The sequence below is a fragment of the Lissotriton helveticus genome, chromosome 12, assembly GCF_964261635.1.
Source record: "Lissotriton helveticus chromosome 12, aLisHel1.1, whole genome shotgun sequence".
NCBI classification, from domain to species: Eukaryota; Metazoa; Chordata; class Amphibia; order Caudata; family Salamandridae; genus Lissotriton; species Lissotriton helveticus.
The window spans coordinates 88,192,359-88,212,196 of NC_136073.1; the positions used below are offsets into that span (position 1 = coordinate 88,192,359).

The following is a 19,838-nucleotide window of genomic DNA, read 5'->3' on the forward strand; positions in this document are numbered from 1 at the left end:
TAAGGCCCCTGGGCCCATTGGGGTTCCTGTTAATGGCTTTCTAGGGAAAGTAGAATTGTGGGCACCAATACAGAGGTATCTGTAATTCAGCTGTACATGAGACCTTCCCTCCGTATTGGGCCAAGCCGGTCATAGTTCCAATATATAAGAAAGGCGATAAGGCAGATCCTAAATGCTACCGTACCATTTCTCTCCTGGATTCCTCTGCCAAACTCTAGGGAAGGGTAGTCCTAAAGATACTGGAAGAATAGGCAATGAACAATTCTATTCTGTCAGATATCCAGTATGATTCAGGGAGAGACTTGGAATGGTAGAGCAATGCCTAAACTTGGAACTTTTGATGGCGAAGTAAACTAAAGCAAAAACGGGCTCACTACATATTTGCTCTGCTGACCTTACCAGAACATTTGATTTAGTTGAGCACGGGATACTGTGGACCACTCTGCTTCTATACGGGGCTCCTATGGAAATTGTTTGTCTCTATATGAATATCTGTCAGACAAAGTTAGGTTTGGACCCAATGGTGAACTGTTGCCCTCATTTAGAATTAGGTGGGGTGTCCACCAGGGCTGCGTATTGGCACCCTTCATATTCTCCTTGATCATAAATGGAGTTGATGTTATGTTTAGATCCCTGCAGGCTGATATTCCAGTTGCTGCTGGCCGCTTAGAGCCTGTCCTTCTGTGCAGTCAGCTTGCTGTTGCTCAGTAAGCAAATCTTATAAAACAACACTCTTTTTTTGAAGTAGGTAAGGGAGGAGCTCACTTTCCTCCTCCTGGCCCCCATCAGTGACAATGAGCATTGCCATGTCAGCTATGACCTTGTGTGTCTTTAGGTGATTGACATGGAGAACTCAGTGAGGACTCCTGGGGTGCCTAAGTCTACCCACTAGGTGCCTTAGTCTTTCTTCTCCAAAATGGGGTAGGGCCTAATCCACTTGTCCTGGTGGGTAATGGGAGCCATAGGCCCCAAAACCCACACCAACTGACCTGGTTGGTACTCAAACATTGCTGACATTTGGTCATACCAGTGCTTGATATTCTCCTGGCTGGCCTCCAAATGTTTGTTCCCTCTCTTCATGTACTCATACATGCGTGAACCCAGGCCCAGTACATAGTCCACCATGTCTTTATTGTGTTCTTTCAGAGGTTTCTCTCACCCTTCCCTCGCCAAACTTAGAGGCCCCCTTACGGGATGGCCAAACAAAAGTTCAAAAGGTATAAATCCTACCCACTTTTTTGACACCTCACTGTAGGCAAACAGTAGGCAAGGTAACAGGGCATCCCATATCTTATGAGATTTTCATGGATCCCCATTATCATGCCTTTCATGGTTTTGTTGAATCCTTCAACTAAAATATTTGTCTGAGGGTGCTAGGGGGTGATAAACTTGTAGCACACTCCCCATTCATCCCACATAGCTTTTAGGTATGCAGACATGAAGCATGTCTCGCTATCAGAGACCACCTCTTTAGGAAATCCTACCCTGATGAAGATACCAAGGAGGACCTTTGCTAATGCAGGGGCAGGAACAGTCCTGAGGGAATTAGCTTTGGGTGCCTAGTGGCATGAATTAAGGGAGACTTGGGTTGTTTCCCCTGTTTTGACACTGGCTTGGCAGGTGCTGCAGGAGCAACAAAACACCTTCACCTTTTCAGACATCTGGGGCAAAAATAAATGGGCAACCAACCTGTCCCAGGTTTTCTTTTATTCCAAATGTCCTACTATGGGGGTGCCATGTGCTGTGGTCAGAATAAACTCTCTTTACACTTAGGGGATCACTACTCTGCTGGCTGTCCATGTTTTGGGGTCCCTGGCCGCAGTGTACAGAAGCCCATCTTCCCAGGAGACCCTATGAGTGTCACTTACATCTCCCTTTTCTTGCCTTGCAGCTTGTTGTCCAAGGCCTTCAAGGGTGGGCATGTCTTTTGCCCTTGGTATAGGTCCTCTGTGGAGGAGCCCCCTGCACCGAGGACCTCTGCCAGATCATGCCAGACTCCTTCAGCTGCAGCTTTCCTCCTCAGACACCAGGCCATCTCCCTCAAGCGAACTCGGGGGACCTCTTTGACTCTGCCTTAGCAGACTTCTTGTCCTTTTCCTTGCTTTGGTTGGTGCTTTGGTCCACTGTGCCAAGATCAAAGATCATGAGTTTCCTGACTTGCTGCTTATGTGGTAACACACACACTCTAAGGGAGACTCAGCATTTCCATGTGAGCCTTTCTTGCAACTTCTGTCCAAGCAGAATCTCTAGATCTATTCCCAACAGACACTCCACTGCTGCATTCTGCTGTCTTTAATGCTCTGTGCATGTTTTCTTTGGAGGCCTAAAATGCTACTGATACTGCAGCACCTGATTTACATCTTTGCTTAAAGCATGCCCTGGCTGGGTGAAGGATGTAGGCTCTTCAGCTGCCTGCCCTTTACTTGTGACAGGTGTTTCCCTAAAATCAGCAGAACTCTTTGGAGGTACAATCAAAGGAAGAGAAAAATAAAGAGGACATTCATCGTCCATCCCCTTTACTAATCAGTTTGTGTCACCATGGGGAGAGATGGACAGACCAAATGATACTAGCACCCTTGTCATCAATAGTCCTTCCTGGAAAGAACACAGTGATGGGCGTTTTCTGCAGATGTAGGTAATATCTGGTGACTACTGGTCTTATGTTATTGTACTATTATTATTATTATTATTATTATTTTAAATTATATTTAAATTTTCCATAAATCAATGACATCTCAGCATTTATCAGTAACGAAAAAGCAAACAGAGTGATACTAAAGTAATACTGATTATTGGGCTTGGTCATCTCAGCATGGTCACCCCCAAATATTTTGCTTCACCCCTCCTGTGTTGCTGAATGACTTTTATTGTCATTAGGACTATTGCTCTCTCCCTTAAATATGGAACAATTGGCTAACACCTGCTTGGCATTGTTGGACCTGGCCCTTTTTGGCAGGTTCAGCCCGAAACTTTTTGCTTTTTCCTAGCCTGTTTCTGGAACCTGGTGTTGGTGATTTTAGGCCTCTGCACACTTTTTCACTGTGGTACAGTGTAAAGTGCGTGAGCTCTCTGTGTATGTGTGGTGAGTGACCTGCCCTCCCATAGGAATGCATTGGGAATATGTGCGACCATGGTAGTTCTTGATGCGTGGGGAGTGCATCGTCAAGTTTGGTATGTGCGAACTCATGAGATTACGCAGCATTCAATGATGTATGTGGCATGAATGTGTCTAGTGTGGAAGTGCCACTTCTAGACATGGGTGTGCGTGTGTAGTGAGTCTGCTGGCACGTGATTGGCTGGCGCCTGGCTCCAGGAGTGTGCCTGGGCCTGCTTGTGGATTGACTGTCTGGTTTGAGGGTGACAGGGGCTGGGGAGCCCCCAGGAGGTTGTCTGAGTCAGCCCATGGTTGAATGACTGCATCTGCAACTAGAGTGGTGGGAGGAGATAGCACCTGGGAGTGAATAGGGCTGTGCCTGCCTGCTACAATGCTGGCTCCACCTCCTGCTGGGCGGCTGTCGCCTCTGCCCCTCACACTGAAAGGAGTTCCCTATAACCAGTTGTAGCTGGTTCTCACACTGCCTGCACCCTGCTAGACAAAGGATGTTATGGTATAAAAAGGGGCTGTGTCCCCTTACAAAATGTTCTTGTTTCCAACTTCAATCCTGCCAGGGGCGTGCTGCTGCTTGGGCCCGGGGGAAGGCTTGCCTCCCTGGGCCCTGCCCAGCCCCTGGATACCTGATGGACTGCTGATGTCCTGGACTCTGGAGACCTTATACTGGGTCCCCTTTGCCTCACTTTGCTGAAGAACTTTGCTGGAACTTTATTGGGCTTATAGTGCCTGGGAGCACTTTATTTGCTTCCTAGCGCTGAGAGCGGTGTACTTTTAGCCCCTAGCGCTTGGGAGCGCTTTGCCTTTTGCTTATAGCGCCTGGAAGCGCTTTTATTTGATTTATATCGCTGGGAGCGCTTTACTGTCCCTTTCGCGGCTGCCCACGCCGCTTCTGTCTTTTATTTGGATTTAGAGGGTGCCCACCCCTCATGTTGCCCCCTTTGTTTCACCGCCGCGGCCCGAGCCGTTTTTGATTATGGCCGCAGGAGAGAAGCTTTCCCGAGGCGCCGCGCTGTGATTGGCGGGCCGCGGGAGGCTCGTCCTGAAAAGCTGCGCAGTGATTGGCCCGCGACAGTGGGCACGACTGAAGGGCCGCGCTGCGATTGGCCAGCGCTCGGGGAGACTGGAGAAGAGGATGGCGCCTGCCGCTGTGGGGCTCCCGTGACCGAGGGGGAGCCCCGCACCCAGAGAAGAGACGCCACCGCGAGAGTCCCGAGGAGTGGGAGCTCTCCGTCCCCAGCCACCGCCAGACCCGGTGAGTGTGGCAGCAGAGAAGGAGGGGCACAGGGACACATTGCCGGTGTCCGCCCCCCCAGTAGCGCGATCTCGTGCGCATTGTGGTTGTGAAGCCCACGAGGGCTTCAGGGGCATTCTTAATGATTTCGAGCCCACGAGGGCTCCGGGGGCCATTGTCCTTTTGAGTCCCCAGGAGGGGGACTCCAGCAAAGCGGCGCCACCGTTGCCCAGAGCCACGAGAGGCTCTGAAGCGCCACATGTGTATTGAGAGCCCAGAAGAGGCTCAAGGCGCCGCAAGTGTTCACGGGTCCCCCGTGAGGGACGCCACCGCCCAGTGAGGCTGCATTTCTTTGTTTAGAGCCACGTGAGGCTCTTGAGGGCATTTTATATTTAGAGTCCAGAGGGGCTCACCGCCCACATGATGTTTAGAGCCCAGTGAGGCTCTTGGGGGACACAAGTGTTTTGTTCAGAGCCTGGAAGGCACCAACGTTGGCCCCATCACTGTCTTCACAGCTGCCCAGCACTTCGTTGGCAGCTGCCACGTTTAGGCCCCTGACTTTTGGGCACGGGGCGTCCTAGCCCCAACAAGGCCAGTTGGCCTAGGGACTGCCACAGGTGGTGGCTTATGTAGTTTTGCGCAATTGTGTGGTTTTTCCTGCACCTCTGAATGTTTTTAGGCATCATGTGTTTCTGCGCTATTGGGTTGTGTTTTCTTCCTTGTTCTTACACCTCTGAATGTGTTTTTATGCATCATGTGTTTTCCTTCCCTACACCTCTGAATGTTGTGATGCATCATGTGTAATGTGTTCTTGCTTATACCCCTAAATGTATTTTATTCTTAGGTGGTTGTGTTTTGCCTAGTAGAGTTTATACTAGAGAGGTTATGTGTCCATGCGTGATCTAGGCCTATGATTATTAGTATTGCGTAGTGTGTACCTACCTCTACCAGTAGTTACTGGTTGTGTGCTATACTTGCTAATTTGTGCTACAGTGATTTTATATCCTATATTCTATGTTCTAGAAGTGCTATTTCTACTAAGTGCTGATTCTGACAGTGGCCCATGTGGCCCTGTCCTGTACATAATCCCTTGTGAATATTGCCCGTGCCAGTTGGCACAATGTACATGTGTGACTTCTATCTGATGTGTTTTGACAATACTAAAGTTATTTTTATAGAACCTTGTGTGGAGTTCCTTTTGTGGTGTGCCTAGGATGTTGTTGCTGTTGTGTGCTTGCGCAAATGCTTTACACATTGCCTCCGAGATAAGCCTGTCTGCTCGTGCCAAGCTACCAAGGGGATGAGCAGGGGTTATCTTGGCGTGTGACTCCCTTGCCCTGACTAGAATGGTGGTTTCTGCCTGGCTTTGGCGTCAGCCTTAAGCTACCAGAAATAGCCAGTTCTAAGAGGCATATTTAATTTACTTATAAGTCTGTAGTCTATGGTACTAAATATTAAAAGGGCACATAAATGAAATGCTACTAGATGGCTCGCAGCAATCACTGTGCTTCCCACTTAAACAGTACTTTAAAACCTGTTTCACGCCGGCATTGTAGCCTGTATTGCAAGTTTAAAACTGCCAATTCGACCTAGAAAAATAAACCTTTAGCCAGGCTTAAACCTTCCTTTTAAAACATGTGTCATCACTAAGGTAGGCCCTAAACAGTCAACAGGGCTAGGTATATTGAATTTAAAGGTAGGATATGTGTTTTAAGGTTTCAATTATCCTCGTAGTGAAAAACTCATAAATTTGTATTTCACTACTGTAAGTTCTATCTCTCTAATTGGATGACTTTGGGTTATCTTATTATATTGAACAAGGGCTAACTTTGGATTAGAACAATTTTGGATTTTGGATTAGAGCAATTTTAGAAAATTGCTAAGCATGAATAAGAATATAAGAATGCACTCCTTCCCTTTGACTACTTTGTGGAAAGTGTCTAAAATAATAAGTTCCTGTGAATGTCCTCATTGAATCCATACAAATAATGCTCATTTGTAATTCACAACAGTTCGCCCTACCGCATATTGAAGTTAATCATTTTCAACAGAGACATGAGTAAAAACGAAATAAGCCTTAATAGAAAGCATAATATATCTCTCCAATGAAACTAGAAATGTTCTTGTAGTCAGTAACATTAACTTGAAATCCACTCTTGATGTTCTGTGTTTTTCCACTGTCTCTGAAGTGAAGTTTCAGTAAACTGTCTGCTTCTGTTGCAAATTCAAACCAGTGATCTATGTGGTGCAAACTAACGAGGGGACAGTGAATATTGCTAAGCAAGAATAAGAATATAATAACGCACTCCTTCCCTTTAAAGTATTTATGATAGTATTGACTAAACCTCCTTGTTGCGTGCGTATTAATGGATACTGTGAACTGTCCCAAATCACAGTGGAATATGAAAGTATGCAAAACAGGTCTGTAACATGGCACACCTATCCGTCACACTGCTGAATGCAGGAATTTTTCCTCATAATAATACATTCTTTGTAAGTAATCACATTTTTTCAAGAGCAAACCAATGATATTTCCATACTTCTTTCCAAAGGTAATCCATGCTTTCTTTTTTGGAGCAAAAAATTTTAAAGATTTAGGAAGAAGTTAATGATTTTATACTTCCTTAAACGCAGACAATAAATTTGCTTAAATTGGTTAGCCGCTAATTAAAGTTCTTTAGGCGATAGATGGACCTAGCTAGGATATTTTGGATCTTTTGCAGTATTTTGATTGCTTTAAGAGAGTTGGTCTATACAATATGCCATTGGATAAAAGTATTGACCACTTGATTTTATGAGGGAAACAAAGGAGGGGAAAAGGCAAACTTAGGCGACATGTGTAATTTAGGCAGGACTAGGTGACCTCGGAAAAATGAAGCCTAAGATCAGGCCCCTGTCTAATCAAAATCCAAATTTGCATTCCGAAGTGACAGGTTTGGGACAGTCCCCTAACTGTGGATGCTATAAGGTATTGTGCCATTAGTTGACAGGATTGCAAACCTGGAGAATTTCAGATTTAGTGGTGTTATGTTTTTAAAAATCTGTTCCTTTAAAAGAATGATGGATTTAACCCAAATTTCTTGACTGGGGGTGAATGTTTTGATTTGTTCTGCATTCCGTTCTTCAATTGTGTGTCTTTTGCTTTAAAATAATGTTGGCGGTTGATATTCATGTTCTCATGTCTCCTCTGGAATTTCTAAGATATGTGGGACAAGATACCTATATGTATATATCTTAGAGCATTAAATTGTAATTTCATATATCCTGGACTACTTCTGTATTTTCATCCAGTTTCACTGAGGGGCCTAATGTTTCCCTGTTTTGGTTTTCTAGTCATGTCTTAATTAATTTATCCAGACAGTCTCCTGTTGTAGTATTTTTGAAACTTACCTGTGTAATGTGCAGTGGTCCATAATATTCTCTGAATTGGACTCTTATAGCGAGAGAAACTCTGACCATTGCATTGCACCTCTATAACTGGTATGTTATTTGAGTTCCAGATTGGCATCATCATATTGGCTAGGATTTTCCTGAGGTAAACCCCTTACCCAATTGCCTTTATCCTGCTCGCCCAGGAATATCAGTTTCCAGTTGGATTCTTCCTTGAATTCCCCCTGTTTGTCATCAGTATGTCTTTGAAGTATTTTTCATCTGTAAATGACATGTTCTATATTTTAAACTTGATTTCAAGTTTATTAAATACATTTCGAATTGTTTTAAGGATGCTGGATTGTTTTGATATGCATAACCCTCTTATGTAAGAATTAAAGTCTTCCCATCACATTCTTTTATTCATAGTTGTTTCTGTGTTGATCTCAAAATATTTCAGTATTTCTCTACGGACCTCCATTTAGAATGAAATGTCCAGCAGGGTTGTATGATACAACCACGCATGCTTAAACTATGCATGCCTAAACAACACGGTCGGAACAACAACAGCGTCTTTACCACTCATTCCTTTGCCACACATGCCTTTACAGCAATGTTTGTTGTAAAGGCATGCTTGCTAAAGGGATATGCATGGTAAAGTTCACACCCCATTCCGCCCGCTCTGCTCCTTAACGCCAGATACCCCAGCCCTGTAATCAACTCCACCCCAGCCTTTAAAACTACCTAAACTCTTCACCCTGAGCCCTAACACTCAGTCCCTGCCCCAAAGCATCCCCTTCTCCTCTGAGCCCTATAACCCAGCCCCAGCCCTAAATACTTCCCCATTCCCCACCCCTAAAACCCTGGCCTCTGCCAAAATACAACCACGACCCCAGCCCTCCCAACCCTTATACTTATATCTGACCCCAACCCTGAAAACTGCCCTTTCCCTCCCCAGTCAGAGGCCTAAAACCCTGCCCCTGCCTAAAAACGACCCCGAACCTGACCCCACCCCTTACCCTGAGACCTAAACCTGACCCCCACACCTTGAGGTGAGGCCTAAAACCCAGCCCATAAATCTACCTGACCTCTTCCCTGTCCTGAACCCTAAAACCCTGGCCCCTGCCAAAAAACGACCCCCCTGCCCTGCCTTGAGACATAAAACCGAACCCCACCCTTAAAAACTCCCCCCATAACCCAGCTCCATTCACCAGGCAATATCACGGAGCTTCCTCTCCGGATCCTTCCTGTTTCTCTTTCCACCAACCACACATCTCGACCACTTACTGCCTTAACCACGCTTATGCTTAAACTCAGCATTCCTACCTGCTTAAAATTAAAAGTTATCATTTCTTAAATGTAATAAGTTAACCCACTTGTTATCCTATAGGAGAGGTTGGCCTTGCGGTAGTAAAAATAAATGTAAACGTTTTTCACTATCAGGATGTTTCAAACTTAAAAATACATGTCCAACTTGTTAAATACAATGCGCCCTGTTCTGTACGCTGTTTAAGGCCTACCCTAGGGGTGTCTTATATGTATTAAAAAGGAAAGTTTAGACCTGCCATAAGGTTTATTTTGCCACGTCGATATGGCAGTTTGAACTGCACACACAGATTGTAATGGCAGGACTGAGACATATTTAAAAGACGGCTTAACTCGGTGGCACAATATGTGCAGGGCAGGGCTTGTAACGAAGAGCCAAACCCTGTGGAGAAATGACTCTCAAAGTTGGGAAGATTGTACGAACCTAAATGGAACTAAGAGGAAGTGATTATTGCTTTTACATGCTTCCACCCTGTTTGATAACTCTCAATGACCTCCAGTACTATACACTGCAGAGTACTGAGATGAGCTCATCATAATCTGTACGTTGTATGAGAATGTTGAGAGGTGGTACCTTTAATTGAGACTTATGGCAACATACTGTAAAACAAGGACGTTGTGAGTTCCTGCAGCATTTGCATACCTCAGCCTCAAGAAAAAGTAGTTTCACTGGTTAAGGATTATCTCACTTGCTACCTTTAGCAAAATTGTTTTCTGACATAGGCTTGAATCTTTTACTCCTCCTGAACATCATTGGAGTTTTTACAGGAGCAGGATATATTCACATAGGGCTCTTCATGAAAGCTCCCTAATCCCAGAAAACTTCATACTATACAAAGGGCTTCACAGGGTGGGTCCTAGAGAAAGAAACAATCATAATAGGTCTAATCAAAGGGCTCTTTATTCATGTGTCCTCCATATCATAAACCAGACTCACTAATCTAATACAACAGGATTGCACCTTTTCTCAAATCATATTTCTAATAAATCCTTAATATAAAAGATGTCCTCTTAAAGTTGCTTTCAAATTTAGTAATCTCTCTGCTCCAACAATGTTAAGTGATCAAAGGCATCAAAGATATTTTCCCATTTAGAGGAGAAGCCTGTACAAAAACAGATATGTATACAACCACATGCTAAATTGTTTTCTTTCCTCATTAGATCAGTTACTCTGCATCAAGTTCTCTCCTCAGTGACCGGAACCAGTTTCCTTCCTTCTTTCGGACAATTCCCAGTGATGACTTCCAGTCCCGCGGGCTGGCTGAGCTGGTTTCTCACTTTGGTTGGACCTGGGTGGGCCTTGTAGCTACGGATGATGACTATGGCCAGCAAGGCCTCCATATACTGCAGGAAGAGTTTTCTAAACATGCAGGCTGTGTGGCCTTCTCGGAGAACATTGTGACAAGCCAGGCTGACAAGAATGCTTTCCATATTGTCCAAAGGATCAAGAACTCAACAGCCAAGGCAATTGTATTCTTTGCCACAGACTATGATATGATCCCAATTCTTGATGAGCTAATGAGACAAAATGTAACTGAAAAGATATGGATTGCAAGCGAAGGTTGGTCAACATCTGCTCTTTTTTCCACTGAAAAATTCTCCAAATTACTCGCCGGCACCATTGGTTTCGAAAATCACAATGGAGAGATGATGGGCTTTCAGAATTACCTACGCAGCCTTAATCCTATTGTGACCCCTGGTTACATGTTCATCAGAGAGTTCTGGGCAGAAGCTTTTGGATGCAAGTGGATTGACCTCAATTCTTCCCTAACTTTGCAGGATAGCAAGAAACAATTGTGCACTGGGACTGAAAATCTAGAGGATCTTTACAAGAACAGCAAGTATGTCACCAGTTTTAGATTCACATACAACATCTACACAGCTGTTTATGCCATTGCACTGGCCCTCCAGGATTTGATGTCCTGCATCCCGGGTAAAGGGCCTTTCCATCATGGGTCCTGTGCCACCATCATTGATTTTCAGCCTTGGCAGGTATGCATTGAGATTTATTTTAAGATCTTCTGTATCCTGCTGTTAGGTATGGAGATTATAATGGTCAGGTTAAGAAATAACACTCAGTTGCAATCAAATTGAACATGGGTGGGGCCTACAAAATGTGCAATTCCTTCCTACAACACTTCCTATAGAAAAATAACAAATAGGTCTTGTGGTGGAATACTGCTGTGGGAAAATATTAGGAAATCTGTTCACAGTGGATGAAATTCTCATTTGAAAAACGTTCTCAATATGACAATGTTACAATAATAGGAACTTATTGGCACATAATTCAAACTTTTTAAAATTGTATATACTTTTTAAAATATTAACACACATACTTTTTAAAGCTGCCAAAAACTGTGTATCTTTAAACATAGCTTGCTTCTTTTGTAAAATGTTTTGAATAACTTGCTTTTTTGAAACGCTGTGACAACATGTTCTATGTTTAATGTTACATACTTCCTTTTTTTCTCTTACAGAATTCCTTAAGAATTCTGCCTGACACTTTGAATATTTTTACAAGCAACAACAACTACATAAAATCTTAGGAATTGCTGTAATTTTCTAATTAAAGATTTTGTAGTTTGATTTGCTTGCAAATATCATCTTTTTCTTACATGGCACGCACCTTAAAGTTCTTTAATATCTTTCTTAACTGTAAAATATAATTTGTTTCAACAAAACTGTTTCTACATTTTACAACTTTACACATGCTACGGCCATCATCAAATTTGCCTGGATTGCTAATAATTTTGTGAATGCCCTTGCCACAAGAAAACCTTTACTGGATTTGTGGACTCCATTAAACAGTGCTGCTCACTGGGCAGCAGGTAACAGCACCAAACATTAGAGTAGTAGGCATATGAAGAAGGCAGAGGATCTGCAGAGAGTCTTAGAGCCTATAAATGTTTAATTTCAGACTTATTAAAACCTCACAAAAATGTTCCAAAGTGACTGTAAACAAATCACTTCAAGGTACACACCTAAACCAATACTAGTCTTTAAAGTGAAGCACTGTAAACGTCTACTCTTGAAGGGTTTGTTTGCTGAACTGTGAGATGAGCTAGTGTGTTTCGTACGTGATTCTATCTTAAACACTTGCAACTAACTAAAATTGGCCATTGCCCATTAATAACCGAAATGAAAATCATAGTGTGGGGGCATATCTTGTAGAACATGGCGGGCACGCTGTATGCAAGTCGCTATGGCGCCGCAAGGCGTCCACCATTGAAGCTTAATTGAACCCACTGTGCACTAGCACAGATTAATGTGCATCACCCTCTCTGGATCATCGTTGGAGGTTGTGGAGAGGTAGAAAAACTGGAACACAGATGCCGGAGACTCGAGCTGGCTTAGGGCCACCCTGGAGCTCAGGACTGAAGCGTGAGGTATCCTCTGGGTCAGCAGTGTCAGCAGATACGCTGCACCTGCGGTACCCAGAGGGTGGAAAGGCTCCCTGACTGCTAAGGAGGGCATTGAAAAGGAGGAAAGATCCAAGGAACACCCTGTCAGCAGGGAACTTCATACACAAGAGGTAGGGGGGTAGCACTGGTGAGGGAGAAAATAATTTGAGCAAAATAAAAATCTCAATAAAAGCTAATAACTCAACTGAGAAAGGTAAAAAACAACTCCTTGAGCAGCCACTGAATACTCCCCCTCCCTGAGATCCTTTTTTAAAGTTTACCACCCGTAGTGACTCTCCAAAACCAAGGGAAGGTGGTGGTTAAATTAGGTACGACGAAGATGGTGGTGACGGACTCCCTCTAGCCCTGAGAGGATTAATAGGGGAAAAGCTCTAAATGATGTCCACAAGGTGAAAGCTGGGTCCCAGGTGGATGATCCTACACAAGACAAGGATGAGGGGAAATCCCACTAGATACAACCTCCTTGGAGACTATGCTTTCGTCACTCACTGCTGATATTAGGAAGGGTTTCAGGGGGAGATTTGCGGTTTCTGTGAGGCCTTGGAAAAACAAATGGACAGTTTGGGGCCGATTTCGAAGCAGTTGGAAATGGCTCCGACCGTCGCAGCAGTTCCGACCGCATCAAAATGTCCAGTTTGGACTCCTTTCCAAACGACCCATTTTGATGGGGTCGGTCGGAAAGGAATCCAAACCAGATTTCCAAATGTCCTTCTACCAGCTCGGAGAACCCAGCTGCCATTCGGAAATCCTCCATCAATTCCCAGCCGAGGGATTACGATGGAACATTCCCACAGTCTTTCTGTGCCGGCCTTTCTGACACATAAAGGCTGTGGGAATCTGACTTTGGGGGCCTCTAGCAGGGCCCCCATGGGTGCAAGGCTTCTGTATGGTGGCATAGGGGGCAGCTATGGTGCCCCCTGTTGATCCCTGCACCTGGTGGCAGGCACCTTGAGATGCCTGATACAGGGCGCAGGGATGAACTGCACCTCTGCTCTTTACAATGAGAGCATGAATTCCATTCGGAATGCATGATGCCATTGTAAAGAACAGGATTGCGACCAAACAGTGTTTGGTCGTATCCTACTTGCTGGGCTGGAACCGACGACAGGATGTCGTTCGGTTCCTGTTCTCAAATGATGTCGGACATACTCTGATCCATCCGACATCGTAACAGGGCCCTTTGTCTATAAGGAAGCAAATGCTTGAAGTTACAGTGGGGGAGCTAAAAAAGACCTAAATAATGGTAAAATGGAGTTACAGGTGCAACAACGGGATGATCAGAGACTGCAGGAGAAATTGTAACAGCTGCAAAACAACTCTAGAAGGAACAATTTGAGGATACTGAACGTTCCGGACGGTAAGGAGGGTGATGACCTGAAAGCTTACGTGGTGTCGCTTATAAAGGCATGGGTTCAGATTGATGAGAGTGAGGCTAACATATCAAAAGACATCCAACTGGTCCACAGAGGCCCTTACAGGAAAATCCCAAATAGGGTTAAGCCAGGGAAGATCCTCATAAACTTTCAAACGTAAGCCCTAAGGTAAAAAAATCCTTCTATGTGCATTAAAACTGAAGACAGTAAGGGGGAAAGACTTCCCATTTGAAGTTAGATCAGATCTGTCACTGGTCACCTTAGATAGACAATGGGAGTTGGGAAAGCACTTAGACGCATTTAAAAAAAGTTGGGGCGACAGCACAGCTTAAATTCCCTGCATTCCTGAGAGTAATGCACAACAATAAAAAGCATATGTTAAGAAGCCCAAAAGAGGCAGATGATTTTTTTAGAAGTTACTAAGAAGGGAGGAACAGGAAACTAGATGATGATATGCATACAAATAGAGCTATGGGTTAGGATAACCCTTGTAATGTTTTTTTTTCCTTAGGGGTATTGGTGAGGTTTAAGGGGGGTATATAGATATAGATATGTATTCATTTTATTTCTCGGTGGTGGGTGCTTGTGACACAGAAAACGAAAATTTGGACAAACATCAGGTCCAGGAAGAAGAATGAGTGGGTTCTACACGGAAAGGTGGGAAGGGAGAGGGGGGAGCAAGTGGGAAAAAAATTATTCAAATTTCCTCAAAAACCTCAGAAAGATATAAGGTATGTAGAAGAATAGGGACATGTCCATTCAGATTTTAACGTGGAATATTAATGGGTTAAGCACGAAGGGGAGGCGGGACAAGATATTACAGTATATTAGAGATTCTCCTGCACAGTTCTTATCCTACAGGAGACACATTTGGTAAAAAAAGAATGAGTTGACTTATTCAGAAAGCAAAGATGGGTGCAACAGATGGTATGTACAGATCAGAGTGCGAACATAAGAGGGATAGCAATAGTAGTAAAAAAACAGGCAAAAAAATGAGGGTGGTTAAGGGGGGGCAGGTGTATTATAGCAAATATAAAGATTAGTGGTAGATCACTAACAATAGTAGGATATTATGGTCCAAACCACAATCATTGTGAGCCACTTAAAAGCATGTTTTCAAATTTGTTAGATGTTTCAGGCCCTGTTATTGTGGCAGGAGATTTTAATATGATAATGGACCTAAATTTAGATAAATCAAATACAAGTAGAGCTGTTCCTACCCCTAAATCACAAGCCTTTTTGAAAGCTATGATGAAACAACATGCTCAGTGTGACCTATGGAGCGAGAGGGTCTGAAGTCTGCAGGGTACTTCAATCCTTATTAGATTGGAGCCTTAGAGAGGATCATTCAGCAGTAACAATAGCAATTAGAGATACTAACAGGTTCATGGAAAGGAAGCAAATGCTAGATCGTACCATACTGGTAGACACGGAGGTAATGGAAAATCTGAAAGTAGAAGTAAGTGAACTCCTGAAGACTAATAGTGGTTCAGTTTCTACTGGTATAGTATGAGACACGCTAAATTTATTTGAGGTAACATTACGAGCGCAGTCTTCTATAGAGATAAACATTACCGGAATTAAGTGTCTCGGTTAGATAGTGAAATGGAAAAGTTAGAGGCTGAAATGAAATTAAGTCTAAGAGATGATGGTAGGACCGTGATAGAGGAAAAACTGCACTTATTGACAAACCAAATGGAAGAAATCCTCCAAACTCTGATTAAAAAAAGGTGGGATGCTAGCAAGCTAGCACACTTTGAGTATGGGGAGAGAGCAGGGAAGCTTTGAGCTTGGAAAATCAAGATGAATCAGAATAGGAACCAGATTAAGGAAATCAAGGAGAAGCAGATTGGCGATATTCTGAGCAGCGAGATGGAGATAGAAGAAGCATTTAAAGACTACTTCCAGGTTTTATATGTTGAGGAGGAAATAACATCAGAACAGGAGGTTAATGGTTGGTTAGCAAACTCTATGAAAACCCTTGGATGCTACTCAGCAAAAGGTTTTAAATTAAGATATCACACTGGAGGAAGTTAGTATGGAGATACAGTCAATTTAGGGGGGCAAAGCTGCCAGGCCCGATGGCATACCAGCGGAGCTTTATAAAATCCTACGAGAGGTGTTAAACCCATATTTGACAGTAAAGATAGAAGAGATATTAGATCAAGGGGCACAACTACCATACTCCTGGAATGAGGAAATAGTTACTATCATTTTGAAACCAGGAAAGTATCCTGTTAGGTGCGAATCGTATAGACCAATATCTCTTCTGAAAATGGATTATAAAATCTTTACAAAAATCCTGGCGGGGAGATTAATTAAGAGAGACGGAGATGTGATCCATAAAGACCAGAAGGAGTTTATGGAAGGAAGATATCTACATGAGCTAGCACATGGTTTAATAGGAGCTATTGACTTCGCAACAACATAAGCAGCCCCTTAGCAGTAATACCTTTAGATGCCTCCAAAGCCTTTGATAGGGTAAGGTGGTCTTACTTGCTTTCTGTTTTCAACTATATGAGTTTGGGGGTAAATTTTGTAGAGCAATTTAACTAATACACTAAGATCCCTCAGCAAGAGTTTTAGGGAATTGGAACCTATCCTCATCTTTTAAAATACTTAGAGGCAGGGGATAGGGTTGCTCCTATCCCCGCTCTTTTTTAACCTCTATATAGAGCCCCTCACACGTAAACTTAGAATGGCAGCTAACATTCCTCATTTCTCCAAAGTGGAATGGCTGAGAAAGGTAACATTGTATGCAGTTGATCTCATGGTCTTCTCCTCGGACCTTGAAGTGGCTCTCCCGGCCACTATATAGTTGGCTTCAGAGTTCAGCAAGGTGTCGGGTTATTTAGTAAATTAGGAGAAAACAGAGGTTATGGTATGGAATCAGAGCATAGAGAACCAGTTGTTTAAGAAGGAAATGCGATGCCTGGGTGTAAAAATTGTACAAGATATAAATAAAATTTCGGAAATAAACCTGGGATGGGTAATGAGGATATATACGTTTTTGATCCAATGATTACACCTGTAGAACTCTCCGGACTTGCTCCAGTACCTCCCATTTACATTTGACTCAGCTGTGGTAATTTGGACACTCTGAGAGACGTGTGCCTGCATGGAGGAAATGTCTGTTTCCAGATGCCCCTATGTGCCCGGTCTCATTTTCGTATTACTGGGCTAAGGCAATAGACACTAGATCCTGAGGTGAATGAGGACAAAAAATAAAATCATAGTGTGAGAGACCTATATCAATATATGGGTCTTGGGGGTGTGGCTAAGCCACGAAGCGCAATGGGTGAAACTTAGCGGAGCTCTGCTGATCCCCATCATCCGCTGTCTATCCGATATTAATATCGGTACCGCAGACGTGCAGTCCCTGGCTGGGAAGGTGTCCGGTGTGGGTTCCTGAAGCATCAGGCCCGAGCGCCAATTGAAGGTGAAGATCTGGCCACGTCGTTAGTGAGGCCTGGTGGCGTTGAGGGAGCAGGGGCCTCGCGTAGTGGAGCAGGCGGGGGACGAGATTCTTCCCTGTGGGCCCGCTGCCAAGAGACTTTGACCGTGAAGAGTCTGGCATGCGTCCCTGCAGCAATTGACCTAAAGCGATGACTGGAGGCCCAAGAAGATACTGAAGTGACTGGGGCCTGGGCAGGGTGCGAACGCCGGGGCCTCGTGTTAAAAGGCTGACCGTGAACGGCCCGACTATCTGGCCATCTGGCTGGCAGCAAACATCGTGATATCGTGGCCCACCGGCAGGAGGCCGTCTGAATTATCTTCCTCCCTCTCCTCTTCATTGGAGAGCAGACTCTGGAGATATCTTTCAAAGCTAAGAGAGCGGCGGACGCAACGTCAAACTGTGGGGGGAAACAGGTCTGCTATACTGCTTGCTGACGTGGGCGGGATGTAGGCCCTCTCGCTTGGCCCACAATCTCCGGGTGCTCCTAACAGCCGCTCTGAAAGGCTGGTGACCCGGCTTCTCCAAGAGGTATCTCCCTGTGACGGCCTAGGGGTGTTGAGAGGTGGTGGCCCTCTCAGACATCGGGGCATTGATGACGCCCATCATCCCACGGCAGCTGCGAATGGGGCGCAGTCTGTGCCGTAACCATCAGAAGCACCGCTACTTTTGCAAAACACAACCCACGGTGAGTTGGACTGCATACTCGCCTTAAAGGGGCGCGCCGGACAGCTCGGTAACCCGGTGCAGGAATGGGAGCGGTTTCTGACCTGTGACCCCCCCAGAGAGAGCCACTATTGCTGCCTGTCGCCTTGCATCCATTGTTGCCCTTCAGGAGGTGTGCGCACTGTCGGTTCTGAGTTCCTGGCCCCTTGAACGGTAGCGTAGGTGGGCCCGGACAGAGCCCAGGCGAGGACTCGGACCACAAGCTAATACCGCAGCATCTGCTTGATCTTCTCCTGATCACGAAGACTGTCCAAGGGCGATCACCGATAGACCCGAGTGGAGTTGCAAATACACCTGGGGCAAAACATTGAGATGCAATGTCATCATCCAGGGGCAACAAACCTGTTGCAGCAGAACAGACTGGACAGGTACACGCTCCCCAAAACATCGGTACATGAACCCTCACTTACAGGCAGGGGCTGATTGACACAAGGAGAAGTCGAACCGGAACCTACGCCCAAAGATGTCCTAGAAGCAATTGCCGGGATCAATACTTTACTAGAACATAAGATGGACGCCATCACTGTGGAGGTCAATCTACTCCGGGCGGATATGAAAAAAATAGTGAATGGGTCAAACAAGTTGAGTTCACTACCCCGAGCCTGGTGGATGATACCTCCCAACTACAGTCGGATCTCAAAGACTTGCAAATGTTACAGAAAGTGGCAGAAACCAAGCGGAATGATTATGAAGGACGCCTGTGGCGCAACAATGTGCGAATTTTAGGTGTCCTGGAAAAATCAGAGGGGCAGGCCATGGATTTCTTCGTGGAAGAACTTATCCTTCACCACCTGCAACCCAAAGGGCTGGGAGGTTTTTTGTCATCGAGAGAGCCCATAGAGTCCTTGGGAGTCGGCCGAAGCCAGGGGACCCTACCTGTCCGATCCTGGCCAGGGTCCTCAATTTCCAAGACCGGGACGTCATACTCCAACATGCAAGGGGGGGCCCCTTGAAATACGAAAATGCTGACATAACCTTCTTCCCAGACTTCACCCAGCTAGTCGAGAGGCAAAGATGCTCCTTTCTGGGGATCAAGAAGACACTAGAAGACAAGGGATACAAGTACGCCATGCTGTTTCCAGCCAGGCTTCAAGTGGAGGCGGACTGCAAGGCCTGGTTCTTTGAACATCCAGAATTAGCAGCGGAATGGTTGGAGAGTCGCTAACCGGTGATCCATGTGCGGCTGGGGTAAAACTGGTGGGGGGAAATGGGTGGGTCCTGGGGGGGCAGGAGTGACGTTGATCTGGGCCTTTATGCTCATCTCATTAAGCGGGGGAGAAGGAGCTAACACAGAGACAATGCAGTTGCTATATTCGTAAGCCATGGACCCTTCCGACGCATATCGTTAGGGGACACCTTGAGTAAATGTACGGGAGTGCACAATCATATTTTGTGTGACATGGGGATGGCGGGGCGCCACGTACCCCAATTGTCTGCCTTTAGTTACCTTGTGGGGCGACGGGCACTCTGCAAGTTTGATTTTGGGCAGTTTGAAGCCCAGAGTGCAGGGATGCAGGGAGGGGGTGGTTGGGAGGGACTGCGGTTGTCTGCAGGATTGGTTCGATCGACTAAATCGAGTTGTAATACAGTCTCCATGTACCTTCTCCTTGGCCTCCAGAGTGATACATTTAAAGATTTAGGCTCAACACTTTTGTCGTTCCCGCAGGGCCTCCTCATGATAGGGGGAGATTTTAATGCAGCAATGTCCGGTGAGCTCGACCGTCACCCCCATGGAAAATTAGACCTCCACAGTAGTGATTGCCCGAATTCCTTGAGGCCATGGGGTTGGTGGATGGCTGGGGGACAAATAACCCGGATAGGGCCC

The 19,838-nt window shown here is 45.1% G+C and overlaps 1 protein-coding gene across 1 annotated transcript in view; it reads left to right on the forward strand.

Annotated features, from left to right (window-relative positions):
- The window catches only part of LOC144797896 (vomeronasal type-2 receptor 1-like), a 151,502-nt gene that overhangs the window by 101,204 nt on the left and 30,460 nt on the right, over positions 1 to 19,838 (forward strand). The window contains exon 6 of the mRNA XM_078668698.1: positions 10,200 to 11,030. Within this exon, the coding sequence (XP_078524824.1) occupies positions 10,200 to 11,030 (831 nt within the window). The remainder of the gene's footprint in view (positions 1 to 10,199; positions 11,031 to 19,838) is intronic.